The sequence below is a fragment of the Dermacentor variabilis genome, chromosome 2 (assembly GCF_050947875.1).
Source record: "Dermacentor variabilis isolate Ectoservices chromosome 2, ASM5094787v1, whole genome shotgun sequence".
NCBI lineage: Eukaryota > Metazoa > Arthropoda > Arachnida > Ixodida > Ixodidae > Dermacentor > Dermacentor variabilis.
Window position 1 is genome coordinate 126,002,513 of NC_134569.1, and position 13,125 is coordinate 126,015,637.

Genomic DNA, 13,125 nt, shown 5'->3' on the forward strand with positions numbered 1-13,125 from the left:
GCAGTATCCACGGCAAGAATGTGAAAAACAAACAAAAAGCTAAAGACACTGCACTTTGGAGGCGACATGAAGCTGCCTTTTTGTCAGTAGTTTCTCAGCGTCAGCGCGTGTTTTGCGTGTGTCACCCTTATTATATGGTGGAATTTATGGAAAATAGCAACAGCATGTGCCAAGAGCCAACAGCCAACAGCAACATTTTTGTGGATAGCTCATATGGTGACAACTTATTAAATGATGCTTTGATGGGCTAAATGATTCATTTTGGGAATTTCACTGCAACGACCTTCCAGAATAAAGAACCATTTACCGTGGCCCCCTGAAATTTATTATACCAAGATTTCACTGTTAGAGAAAGGAATACTATGCCACATGAAAGTAAAAGAACAAGGTGATGTGAACTGAACTTATTTAAGTAAACATCAAAGAAAGATTTGCCTATCACCAATTCACACATTATAATGATATAACGAATGCAGTTATAAGGAACTATCAGATGTAACAATATAAATTTTAAATTAGCATATTCTTCCACCCGTATTAAACTATCATATACAGTAGAACCTCTTCGAACTCCAAGGGGAGTTCCTCTTCTCACCCTTCCTAAGTCACCAGCATCACGCGCTTGAAGAGCATTATTCAAGGGTTCAGACGCACAGGAGATATGCCGTGCTTTTCCTGACACTTGTGCACATGCGTGAGCTGCAAGAGAAAAATCTGAGGAGCAAACCTAGGTACTGCACAGGAGGGATGTGCTTACCTCCATTTGTCCCTAGCCAACCTGCATTATGCAAGTCCGGATAAATACTTCGAAATAAGCTGCCGTTCCGCTCGTGGTTTCATGGCATAGCAGTGTGACAGCACTGCACTCGTGATTGGGAGGTCCGTCATTCTCACTGCATGCAAGGAATTTTTTTTTCTGCATTATATTGTTTGGACATTTCACTTCTGCAGTAGTTGTTTGTTAGCTATGATTCACCACCGGGCCTGACACGGAAGGTTCCTACCAAGGGGAGCAAGGTGCTTTGGGGGAGTTGAGTAGATGCTGCTTAAGCTCTGACCAATGACTAATGACATGTTACTGCAAATTTATTGTACTGTATGCTTCACCAATACAGACTCTGTCAGTTGCTACTATCCCGTTTGAATGAAAGTTAGGCACAGGGGCTCGCATAGTGTGCATCGCCATCGGCTAGGGACAAAGAGAGCAAAGTGTGTCCTTCTCTGTAGTACCTAGGCACATTCCCCAGATTTCTCTCACACAACTCACTAATGCACACAAGCGTCGGACAAAGGTGGCGCAGCTCTCACATGTCTGTACTCTACACTGATACAATACACAGGCACTCATTGGTCTATAATCGTTCTAGGCTCACCCTCGCACGCTTTCACCTGCAGCCAATGTACACAGTGTGCGAGACGTAATAGGATTTTATTGTACTTGGACTTTATGTGGAACATGGCACTGCTCCGCTTCATTTTAGCACCATTTTAGCATCTGCATACGTGTAAGTTTTCATTTATTGTTTAGGTATTCCTTCATGGCGACAGTCAAATTTCGTTATATTGAAATCATGTATAAACACAGCTCGTTATATTGAGGTTCTAAATACATTGTGTTCTGTAGACAATAAGTTATAAAAAGTTAAATACTTCGTTATATTAAAGTCTGTTATATCGAGGTATAACTGTATTTAACTTGGCACACGGTAACATGATCAAGAGGGCACAAGATTCAGGGGGAGTGGGAGGCAGGTAAGTGTGCATCTCCTTTCCTAGCCACAACATGGCTGTGCAGGGCTGCCTGGCAAGCTGAACGCATACGAGGCTGGTGTGCCCTTTAACTTGGAGGTAATCTCTGGTGGGTGCAAAGCCAAGGTGGTCACACATGGCTTCATGTGTATTTTCTTCCAGCGCATTTATCACTAGAGGTTTCATAATCTCGAGTTTCGGAGAAGCGTCAAGGGGAAAGTAAGTTGACGTGCGCTCCCCTCTGCCTGCACTCATGAGAGCATTGTCCCAAACTGCAAGTGCCACTATCAGTTATGGTAGCAGAGTAGACATGAAAGATCCGCAGGCTTTTGCCTTGTACCACCGATGTAAAGATATTGTAGACATGGCATGAAATCTTATCTTTGGTTGCCAGCTCTCAAATTCAACAAAAGGATTTTTTTTAATGAAATACGTTTTTTACGATAGCCCAATAACTAGGAAAATTTGGCACCTTTTGTGTAAGAAAAGTCTATGGACTGTACTTATTACTGACTGTACTTATAAAAGGCCAAATTTCAATATAACAAAATTTTTATAAGACAAAGTAAAGTGCTAGTTTTACCGAATTTGTTATATCGAGGTTTAAATGAAGGTGTTTCCTTTCAGGTTGAATGCGAGTTCGAACCAGCAAGGTCCAACTGTAGAATGATAAATATATTAGGCATGGGAAACAAAGGAGGCAGGACATACTGTGCAAACTGCGTGTTGTGCTGGTCTCCCGTCACTTTCCCAGAGGGCAAGCGGTTCACCCAGCTTCACTTTTTCATCTCCTCCACAGCAAACTGTTACTGTTCGCAGGGTCACACTACCATCATCGGAGCCTGCCACCAAAAGACCTAGAAGAAGCAGTTGCCTTAGAATGTAAGCCAGTAAAGAACATCTCAGCTACAAGTAAACACAGGACAAATTGTGGATACAGATACAGAAGAAACGCTGGGTGCAACTTGTTCTAGGATTGAGACATTTAACTAGTGCTAAAGGATAGAGACCAGAAGGAGAGAAACACAGGATAAGACAAAAGCATTGTGTCCCACATTCATCTTATCCTGGTCCTCATTTTTTCACTAAATATGCAGTAGAACATCTTTGATAGGTATATTAGAAGACCACATAAAAAAAAAAAAAAACATGATCTGGGAAAACGTAACACCCTATATGTCTAGTGGCAGGACTACATATGGGGCGGAAAGCTATTCTCGCACAAAACTTGACAAGTTCAATAGAAAGCCAGCAAACTACCATATTTACATGATTGTAAGTTGACTCGAGTGTAAGTCGACCCCCCCACCCCCATATTGCGTGTGACAGGGAAAAAAAAGAGCATGCCCGGGGGCGCATTCCATAACGAAAATTTATTAGTAGCTGGCATGGTCACTGGACTACTCATCTTGACTTGTGCCATCGTCCTCACTAATGCTGCTATCGTCATCGCTGCTATGGTCTCACAGCACGCCATCATCCAACGAAATTCCACAGTTAGCAAACGACCGCACCATGACATCTTGTGGAACAGCAGCCCATGCCAAATGCAATCAACCACATGCACACGTCTGGGAGGCTCTTTTGAAAGGTCCGGTTGGCGTAAGTTCACGGTCTTCTGTCGCCAGCCAGTACTCACGGCAGAGCAGGTCCTTAAAAGGCGAAGATCCGGGCATGTTTCATGACCACGTCGCACTTCACTGGCAGGGACCGATCATGCATTTCAGTGATGTACACCGCAAGCTTGGCCTACAGCTCCGGAAAGTGTCCTGACTTCAGCCCGTGGGAAATTCTTTGCTTGCCGTCACAGGTGAAAATTTTACTTCGCTGCACTCACCACTCTCACACCTCACGATCAGAAACATCGAACTTGCAGCCCGCTGCGCAGTGGTTTGTTTCTTCAGCGTAAAGGATGGCAGCCCTCTTGAACGCTGCTGTGAACGAGCGCTGAATATTTAGTGGGCATGGAGCACTCATGATGACTGAGGAAGCATGGAAGTAGTACATAGCCGGCAGTCAAGTCGAACGTGTCAAACTAGAGCTACAGGGAAAGAAAAACACGCAAGCTGTGTCCGCTCTTCCATGAACTATCGATACTCCCCGCAAGTGCCGTCACTCTGAGGGTGCCGCCGCGAATGGAACAGCGGCACTTCCATCAACTACTGACACCCCCCCATAAGTGTTATGTGCACTGTAAAACTCTCAGAAATGTTGAAAAACCGTTCCAAAATGCAAATGAACGCGCGGGATAGCGAAAAGCTACGGGTGGGGCCATAGAGCAAACATGTTGTAACTATGTTGCAGCTCCCCCGATATCTCATTTTTCTCGCTTTTTTGGTGGTGCCGTTTTGGTTTCAATTGTAAGTCGACCCCCTGCCTCTGATTTTCAAATTTAAGAATATAGGTTGACTTCCAGTCGTGTAAATATGGTATTGAAAACGCACTAAAAAAAGTTACGGTAGAACTCATCTCATGGTAACTGTTGAGGGTAATGCGAATAGCAATTGAGCAATGTAGTGACAGACCATCTTCCTAAAGTTACGTTTATTTAACATGCGTAATAGTAATTCTTAGATTTTGCTTACTTTGGCTATATGGCACATACTCCAATATCGTCCCACTTTACTATGGCACTCGCTTTCCAAGGTCGCCAGAGCATGGAGCTTGGAGTTTGCCAAGGTCGCTTCCAGCATGAAGGCATGACGAAGACTTTATGATGCCGAGGCAGTGGCGGTGAAATGACGGAGGAATACTATTACTAGAATGACAAAGCCATATAACAACGATGGCATGATGATGATGAGATGTAGATTCCTATATTATAGCTATGAAATAACGACGACAATGTGATGATGACGACATAAGGGCAATGAAATGACAGCTGTATGGCGACGATGGCATGACAATGGCGGTATGAAAACAACCGCATGAAGGAGTGGGAATGACAGCGATGATACGACCAAGATGGCATGACTAAAACAGTATGGCAAAGGATGCATGATAGCATGTATGTGATGATGACGAAATGATGACGATGGCATGACAACGGCAACACAATTGAGATTGAAAGACAAGAGCATCATTATGACAGTTACAAACTGGGAGTGACGGTGACAGATCGACGAAAGTTGTGTGACGACAACGGCATGATGATAATGGGGTGATGATACTGAAGTGATGACAGTAGTGAAGTGGCAGTGTGATGACAATGGCATGACGAGAGTCTAATGTTGAAGTTACAATAATGACAATGAACTGCGGCAGCATCCCGATCATGGTATGACAACAAATGCATGACAATGATGGCATGACAACGGCATGAGGACAATAGAACAACAACAAATGTATAATTATAATGACAGTGGTGTGACAATGACTGTATCACGAAACCTGCGTGATGATAATGGCGTGACAATGACCACATGACGAGAGTCAGATGAACATGCTGCAGTGACGATGGCACGACCGCGACGGCATTACAACAACGGTCTGACAACGGATGCATGAAAGTGACTGTCTGACGATGACAGCGTAACAATGGCAGCATAATCACGAATTAATGACAATAGTATCATTTCGATAGAATGACGAAGAAAAATTGATGTCTATGGAACCATGAAGTTGGCATCACGATGACAAGGCGACAATTGGATGACATTACTGACGTGATGAAAATAATAAAATCACAGCGTGATGACTACGATATGACGACGGCATGACGAAAGTAAGATGACAAAGCTCGAATGGTGATGACATAATGACCACAACAGCATTGTGACCCCGAATACATACATAGTGGCTTAAAGGGACACTAAAAGTTAATATTAAGTCAACGTGGACTGTTGAAATACCATCCCAGAAACCTCGAAACGCTTGTTTCATGCGAAGAAGAGACTTCTTTTAAGAGAAAATGCGTTCTGAAGCGTCCGCGTACCTCTAGCACAGTTCAAATCGCCCACCCTCCGATCGAGCAGTGGTGACATCATGGTCTCATCGTGACGTTGAGCCGTCGTCGGTCAGTAAAACAGTGCCCGCAGACAGCGCTACGGCTTTTCTGCGCAAAACGCATACGAGCGGCCAGAAACAGAGCCGAAACAGAGCCAAGACAGAGCCGACAGCAGCGCGAAAGCGAAACTATGGTGGCTAGCGGAAGGGAAAGCGCGCGACGATAAGCTGGTTCTTTATTTTATCATGACAACTTTGGCACTCATTACAATGGACGACCCTGAAAACGACACATTAGCTCGCGATGCTGGGCTCGACTTCAGCGATTTAAGCACTGATGAACGTGAACTGCTGCTGAGAGCTTGCGCTGCCAGCGTCGTTGCGTACTACTATGACAGCAAGTGTATGTCATGGCTATACATATTCGCAGATTTGTAGCTTTTCCTTTGTGGAAACCAAATGCCACACTCAGCGCTCAGTCTTCGACCTGCAGTTGTTCTTGCGCTTCGGAGAATGCAGGCAAAACCGATGGAATAGCGCTACGAGAAAGCATTGCTTTGAAAGGCACTCCACACAACTTTAGTAAGTCAGTGTTTAACTCTTAATCCTCTGGACGAAAGTGCAGCGAGCACACTATGCGATTTTTTGGCTCTTTGCCATCGCGATATGGCAGAGGTATGGCACTTAACCACTTCGAACGGAGAGGTTCACTCGTTGGCACAGTGATAAGTAACGTTGGATTCACCGCTGCAACTGCCCTTGACCAAGTTCTGTGGACCGTTCGCGCATCCCACGACATCACATGAACGTGGCATTCTCGCTGCTTGTTCCAAATGTAAATTTCGCGAGCCAGCAGAATCAGCGCAGCACGACGTGATAACGAAACTGAAACTCCAAAGCGCGCATTACGCGGAGTCGAGCGCGCAGAGTCGAGCGAAAACGAAACCTTTCGACCACCCATACTACTGAAGGGTAACGTCAAAATGTTATTTTTTCTTAGAATCGAACAGAAGTAGACAAGTAGCATTTTTTTCCGTCTTATAACCTAATGAAATTATCTTTTTAATACGAGTAGTTGAGTACTAGTGACATAAATTATGATGAGGAGTGCCTTTGTCATCTGGCTAGTACCTGAATGCCACTGGGGCGTCTCAAATCGCGTCATGCATTTACCTCGATTTCTCGGCTACTAAACCTCTGTTCGCAATTATACTGACGCCTTAGATGTTCTAGAGCATTGCTTTCTAACTTTAACTTGACTTCATAGTAACCTTTAGTGTCCCTTTAAAGTACACTCAAACCTCGTTACAGTGAAACCTCGTTAAACCGCAGTTGGCCAGAGCTCAGAAAAAGCACATACTAAACGGTAGTACGACTTAACTGAAATAGCGTGAGACCATCCACTTACTTGTCAAAAATGGAACTACGAGAGAGTGCGACGAAAGGGCAGAAAACATGCAGTATTTATTCACTTCACGCAACAAAAGTTTGTTATTTTCGTTTGATGCCGCAGTGGGCTAGCATTGACAACGGCGGCCTCAAACTCACTCAATCTACGAGCCAGCTTTTCAGGCCGCCCCCTCTCCTTGGCAAACACCCGCATGAAGCTGACGTAATCTGTCACTGTCGCGTCTGAATCGTCCGTGCTGTCGCTTTCCGTGTCATCCTCATCACTGTCGTTAGGCGACATTTCGGTAATAACAGAGGCAACGATGGCGGAAAGTTGAACCTCGAAAAGTCGAACCTCATAGCCAACGTATTTTCATGGTCGCAGCAGCATTGCTGAGCAACTTCTCCTTTGCCTTCCAAATGCCACACACCGTAGTCAAGGGCAGATCTCTCTCGCATGCCAGCACCGACTTCTTCATGCCACATTCAACAGAACAAATAATGTCTAATTTATCTTCGATGCTGAGCACCTGGTTTTTGTCCTAGTTTGCACGACACCACAACAACATGGGCCACAAAGCTCTCCGACTTTGGCACGGCACTGAAATGATATTGATGTTAACGTGGCTTCACCCTTCCAAGCGCCCTCTGCATTTGTGCTTGGAGGCCATTCTGATCTCTGAGGTTCCCTGTTCTGCCAGGCAGACGTAGGGCCACGATTTCGTGATGAAAAATGGAAACACCACATGTTAAGTGATACGTATGCAACAGGCTGGTACTGTTTATGCGGATACAAAACGCATTATGTTCAATGGCCGCTGAGTCGGGGATTTGACTTTAGTACTCTTAAAACGAAAGTATTGTTTAAGTGGGTACCTTTTAACGAGGTTTCACAGTATAACGAATTGAAGGGGTAGCCGAAATTACTTTGTTATATCCATTAATGCCATTTACTGCAATATAAGCCCAATAGGGCGTACAATTGTAAATACGGAAATAAGATGATGCCTTTGCAGCCCATGGAACTGCTACAGGGACATACATGCGATTAAATTTAAATAAAACAACAAAAGAATCTTTGGCGGGTGCAACAAGCGACTTCTTATCACCTGACACGAAAGCCTTTAGATAGCTGCCTTCTGATCTATTGTGATGGCTTTTCGCTTCGACTTTCCACTTGGCTCGTCGCAGTTGAGCAGCACATGTCATACACAGGGTATCTACCCAGTTGACATTTCCAAACTCCCTGAGTTTTCCAGGTTTTCCCCGAGTGCCTTTGCAATTTTCCCTGAGCGACGCAGAACTGTTTTATGTCAAGACGGGAAACCATGTCGCCCGATGCTGTCACTCTCTAGTAAGCATGTGAAACAATTTAAAAAAAAACTACTTAATCTAGTTTGAATACCAAGGAGTAGTGTTTATCTTATTCAAAAATAGAATAGAAGGGAGGGGTTAGTAAAATGCACAGCAAATAAAATGTCTTCGAAAGAAATTGCGAACTGAGTCGGACATTCTCAAATATGAATAAAAAGGAGATGCATACAGGAGCAAGTATTTTCGACTATGAGCTATTTCTATCAACTGATAGCAAGCTCAGTGGTATGAGGCCCGAACTTTGTCACAATTGAGATTCTCTCTCAACAGCTCGTAAGTCAACCTCAACTGTCCTGACATACTATCAGCCCACGTAGGACGCCTGTGTTGTGCTTCACTGCTTCAAAAAGTTTATTTTGGTTTGTATGAGGGACACCTGCATCACGGCGTCAGCCAAAACTGTTTTTTTTTTAGCTCAAGCTCTTTCAAAGCGGCAGCAGCTCACTTCCTTTCCCGTTCATTCCTCAATGCATAGGTCCTTTCTCTTCTCGTCCTCTTTCCGCTGCGCGTTCACCCCGCGGAAAAATTTAAGGGTTTTCTTGGTCAGTTGTACAGTCAACGTCCGATTTTTCGAACTCCCTAGGGGCCGCTAAACCACCCGAAAAATTGGCCTGTTGGAAAAGTTTAATGCATGTCTTTTACTGCCCTTGAGAGCTCAAACCGCCACAGGCAGATTCGAAAAAGCTCTGAAGGCCTGTTGGTACACGTATTAGGCATATTGGTGCTCATACTGTGACAGGAGATACCGGGTGCATGTATGTATAATTAACGAATACATACTGTGTCCCGTGGCAATTGCCCCTTCCCACGCTTGTTATGCTTCACCGCAATACTTTTGCGTATGCCTCACCAAGTTACATTTCTGTACAGAGGCGAAGATGACTTTCGGGAACCGGCGTTATGCAACGCACAGTGCTTTCCGAGCTTCGAAGCCAATTGCGAGGACCACAAAGGCGGAGTCAATGCCATTGTTGACAGCGGCGAATGCTTTCATTGAAAAATGCGGCACCCAACGGCAAGAAGCTTAACAGCGAACATCGAAGCAGTTAGTCCTAGGGTAGCCGCAGTGGTGGCTACGGCTTCCAGCGGATCTGCGTGCGAGAGCGCCGGTTCGAGGCGGCGAGGTAATCAAAACGGCAGTGGTAGTGGCTTTGATTAATGCCGTTTCGGACCTGCGGTCATGGTAAAAAGTCCGGAAAATCGGACAGCGAAGGCTTCTTGCGTGTGAAATTTCAGACGTTCTGATACAGTGACTCTATAGGTGGTGCCATGAAACCGTCCGAACTATCAGGCACCTGGAAAGTCTGTCGTTGACTGTACACTGGCAACTCCTTCAGCCGACGAAAGGCCGTCAAAGACGATTTGTTACGATTACTGTCTGTTACTCGAGCCAGCATTACCCCGAGTTTCGTTCCCTTTCAATAAATTTACAGCTAATTTTCCTTTATAGAAGCACAAATTCCTTAAGTTTTTCTTGAGTTGTTCCAGATTACTCAAAATCCCTGAGAATTCCTGGTTTTTCCGGTTGGTAGACACTCTGCATACAACACAGCGCTCCACTGCGTGATTGAGAAGATAAGTGAACTTCGCAACACGCGACAATGGCATGACAAGTGTCGGATGACAAAGCTAGAATGACGACAATGCAACGACCACGACGGCATCACAACCATAAGCCCATACTTTGTGACCCAAGCTATTAAATAACTTGGGCTACTGGGTCAAGCTAGAAGACATGACAATGGCACTACGACAGTTAGATATCACGTAGATGGATTGAAAACAATGGACCGACCATGATGCCACCACTAACAGGAGCACGTACCTAAAGGCTCAAGCAGCTAGATAACTTAGGCCACTGGGCTGGCCTAAGAGGACAAACGGACAGATGTCTAGACAGGCATATAGACAGATAGGCTCCAAACAGCTGAAGTAGGCTAAGAATGCTATTTTTCTCTGAAACTAATGAATTAGTGACATTCTGTTGTGCTGAATACCAATGAGGTTCTAAGTTTAATAGTGGGCCTGTGTTTTGTGGCAATCTTTTATTTATTGCATAGAAAGTTTTTGCTTTCCAGTTTTTTTCCAAAACACAGAAGGCTATCCCAAGGCCAATCTGCATGACAGACGAAAGGACCACGCATCCAGTGACTCTATCACTGCTCAGCACATAGCCGGCACCAACGGTAAAGTGCAGGTGCCATCTGTGCAATTTCATTGTCAGGTTCGGCTTGATTTGCCGCCTGTCAAGGATTCTAAAGTCTGGAGGGTCATGGCAAGCTCACGTGATGCTCCGCCCTTTGTTTATCCGCCGTCCTCGCAAAAGCATGCAACCGGGTCATGACACTTTCGCACGGGTTGTCCGAAGCCGCAAAAAGAGAACGATGTGCATCTGCGAACAACATTTTGAATGAGAAGCCGCCGTGCAGCATGTCGCAAACAGCAGCCGGGAACAACTTTGTTGCCATCCTGTATACTCACTTAGATTTGCGAGGCGATTTGTCAGCTTTCTGAGTGTCACACGACTGTTGTGAATAGATCAGCGACGATTTGGTACTAAACCATAACGTTAGCCGCTGACGCCGGATGAATCAGCGGCGATTAGGCCTAATAGCCGAGGCAGTATGGCAGTGATGAAAATTTGGTGCTGGCTGATGTCAAAATGGGCCACAAGCCATTGCGGAATGCTTGCCACCAATATGTTCGTATGGGTGGCTCATCAGTTATTGGCCTCGAGATCACGCATATGGGTTAGATTGGCTGCTGTGTCAAGTTCGTCACCACGTGTCCAACATGATCTGCGAGCCTATTAGTGGCTAATTGGCCCAATCTTCGCACATCACATGCTTTCTCACTTTACAAAATACTTGCGGCTTTTGTTGCTGTTCCCTCTGTCAGCGCAACATTATTATTTCGATCAATCCTGTTGACTCGGACGAACATTGTACCGACAGAAGCGGACCCGGCTGACATGGTGCCATTCTGAGGATTGCACCATTTGAGCAGTGTGTGTGCAATCCTTGCATCGAGTCGACGTTGGGCAGCACTCAAATTGACAAAGTCTGCTACTGTGTCAGTCAGGGTGGCCCATCTGCGACACACTCGCCACTACGTTTGAGCCTGAAACAAAATGAAATGTGCGCTTGGGTGGCGTCAAGCATGAGGGGCTCCACGGCACATTCAACATGTGGCACTGCGCATGTCTCTACCGAATATATAGAATACTTGAAATATCGAATAGTAGATATTCGATTAGTGAATCTAATTATTTGAATGTTCATTAATCAATTCGATTCGGTGATAACCAAGCATTCGCACACCCCTATCATTTTCTGCTTTTTGCATAGCCATGTAATATGTTGAAGTACCTAAGCAAGATATCCAAGGTCACAACAAGCAGTGGGCAACATAAGTACCACCACCTAACTATGCCGTGGTGGTGGTGTGCTGTCACAGTTTTTCGACATAGCAAATGGAAAGGTAAATATAAACAGGAACACAATACACATGGCCCTATTGGTACTAAATGGGATCAGTGATTCAGAGTCAAGAAAACTTAACAGGAATGCATCAACAATGTATTACTGTAAATCTCATGTTTCAACCCTGGAATAATTTTGACACAACTACATTCCTTTCCTACTCAGTGTAGGTGAAATAATGCCCAAACCTGCACAGCGGGGTTTCAGCGATCCACCTGAGACAGGAAGCAATTCAGATTAATTATGAACACCTGGGGTTCTTTAACATAAACCTAAATTTAATTACAAGAGCATTTTTGCATTCTAACTCTATCAAAATGTGACAGCCACAGCCAGGTTCGAACCCCTTTACGTAGCAGCAGAATGTTACAGCCATTGAGTACACCATGGCAGGTTAGGCGAAAATAAAACTCATATATAAACTAAAACACGTCTCGTAACGTAAGTACCACATAATAGTTTCTAGCAGTTTGTACAATAAAATAATATGGTAGATCAAAATTTTTAGGTTCATTATTTTGAGGGTAGCATAGTGCTAGATCAGGTGTCCCGAGCTTGAAAGTTTCCTTATGAAAATGCTACTTTAGGCACCACCCTCAGCTGAACTGGTAAAAGGAACTTACCAGAAGTCTTGGCTGTTTTGTGCCAACAAAGCCGTCCAGCACGCATGATGTTAGTTTTTTCTTCCTTCAAAAGCTCAACTTTGAAACTGAAAAATAAGCAGGCAAGACACATGGACAACACATGTAACATATAAGCCATGCATCATTCTCCCATAGCTCGAGCAGAAAGGGAGAAAAAAAAAGTTAAGCAGAGCATAGACACCACACTTAGAATTTCACACAGCAAAAGAGCTGAAAAATTTAAGAATTTTCGCTTTTTAAGCTCCTGCTCAGGCTATGAAGGACATGACTGGCTGACAGCCTGTTCAATCCTGCAAGGCTAATGCAAACAAGATAATGCAAGGGAATTATGTACAGTAGTAGTTTACTTTTATTTTTTAGAAAGCTTTATTACAAAGATTTCGCTTGATAAATCATGCTGGAACATTGCAATTTTGTGTGGTAAGAGATCATAAAAAAGTACTGATTAGAAACTGCAGATATTTTGAAAGGCACATAATGCAACAGACGTGGTGTGAGATGTTATCCATGTTGGTAGTAACAATGTACCTTGGCTGACGTGC

General features: G+C 44.4%; 1 protein-coding gene across 2 annotated transcripts in view; it reads right to left on the reverse strand.

Moving 5' to 3' along the window:
* LOC142572659 (general transcription factor 3C polypeptide 4-like) overlaps positions 1–13,125 on the reverse strand; it is a 68,967-nt gene that overhangs the window by 32,342 nt on the left and 23,500 nt on the right. For both annotated transcript variants that reach the window (XM_075681931.1, XM_075681932.1), the window contains exons 6-7: positions 12,563–12,648; positions 2,461–2,606 (exon numbers count right to left, since the gene is read on the reverse strand). In XM_075681931.1, the coding sequence (XP_075538046.1) occupies positions 2,461–2,606; positions 12,563–12,648 (232 nt within the window). The remainder of the gene's footprint in view (positions 1–2,460; positions 2,607–12,562; positions 12,649–13,125) is intronic.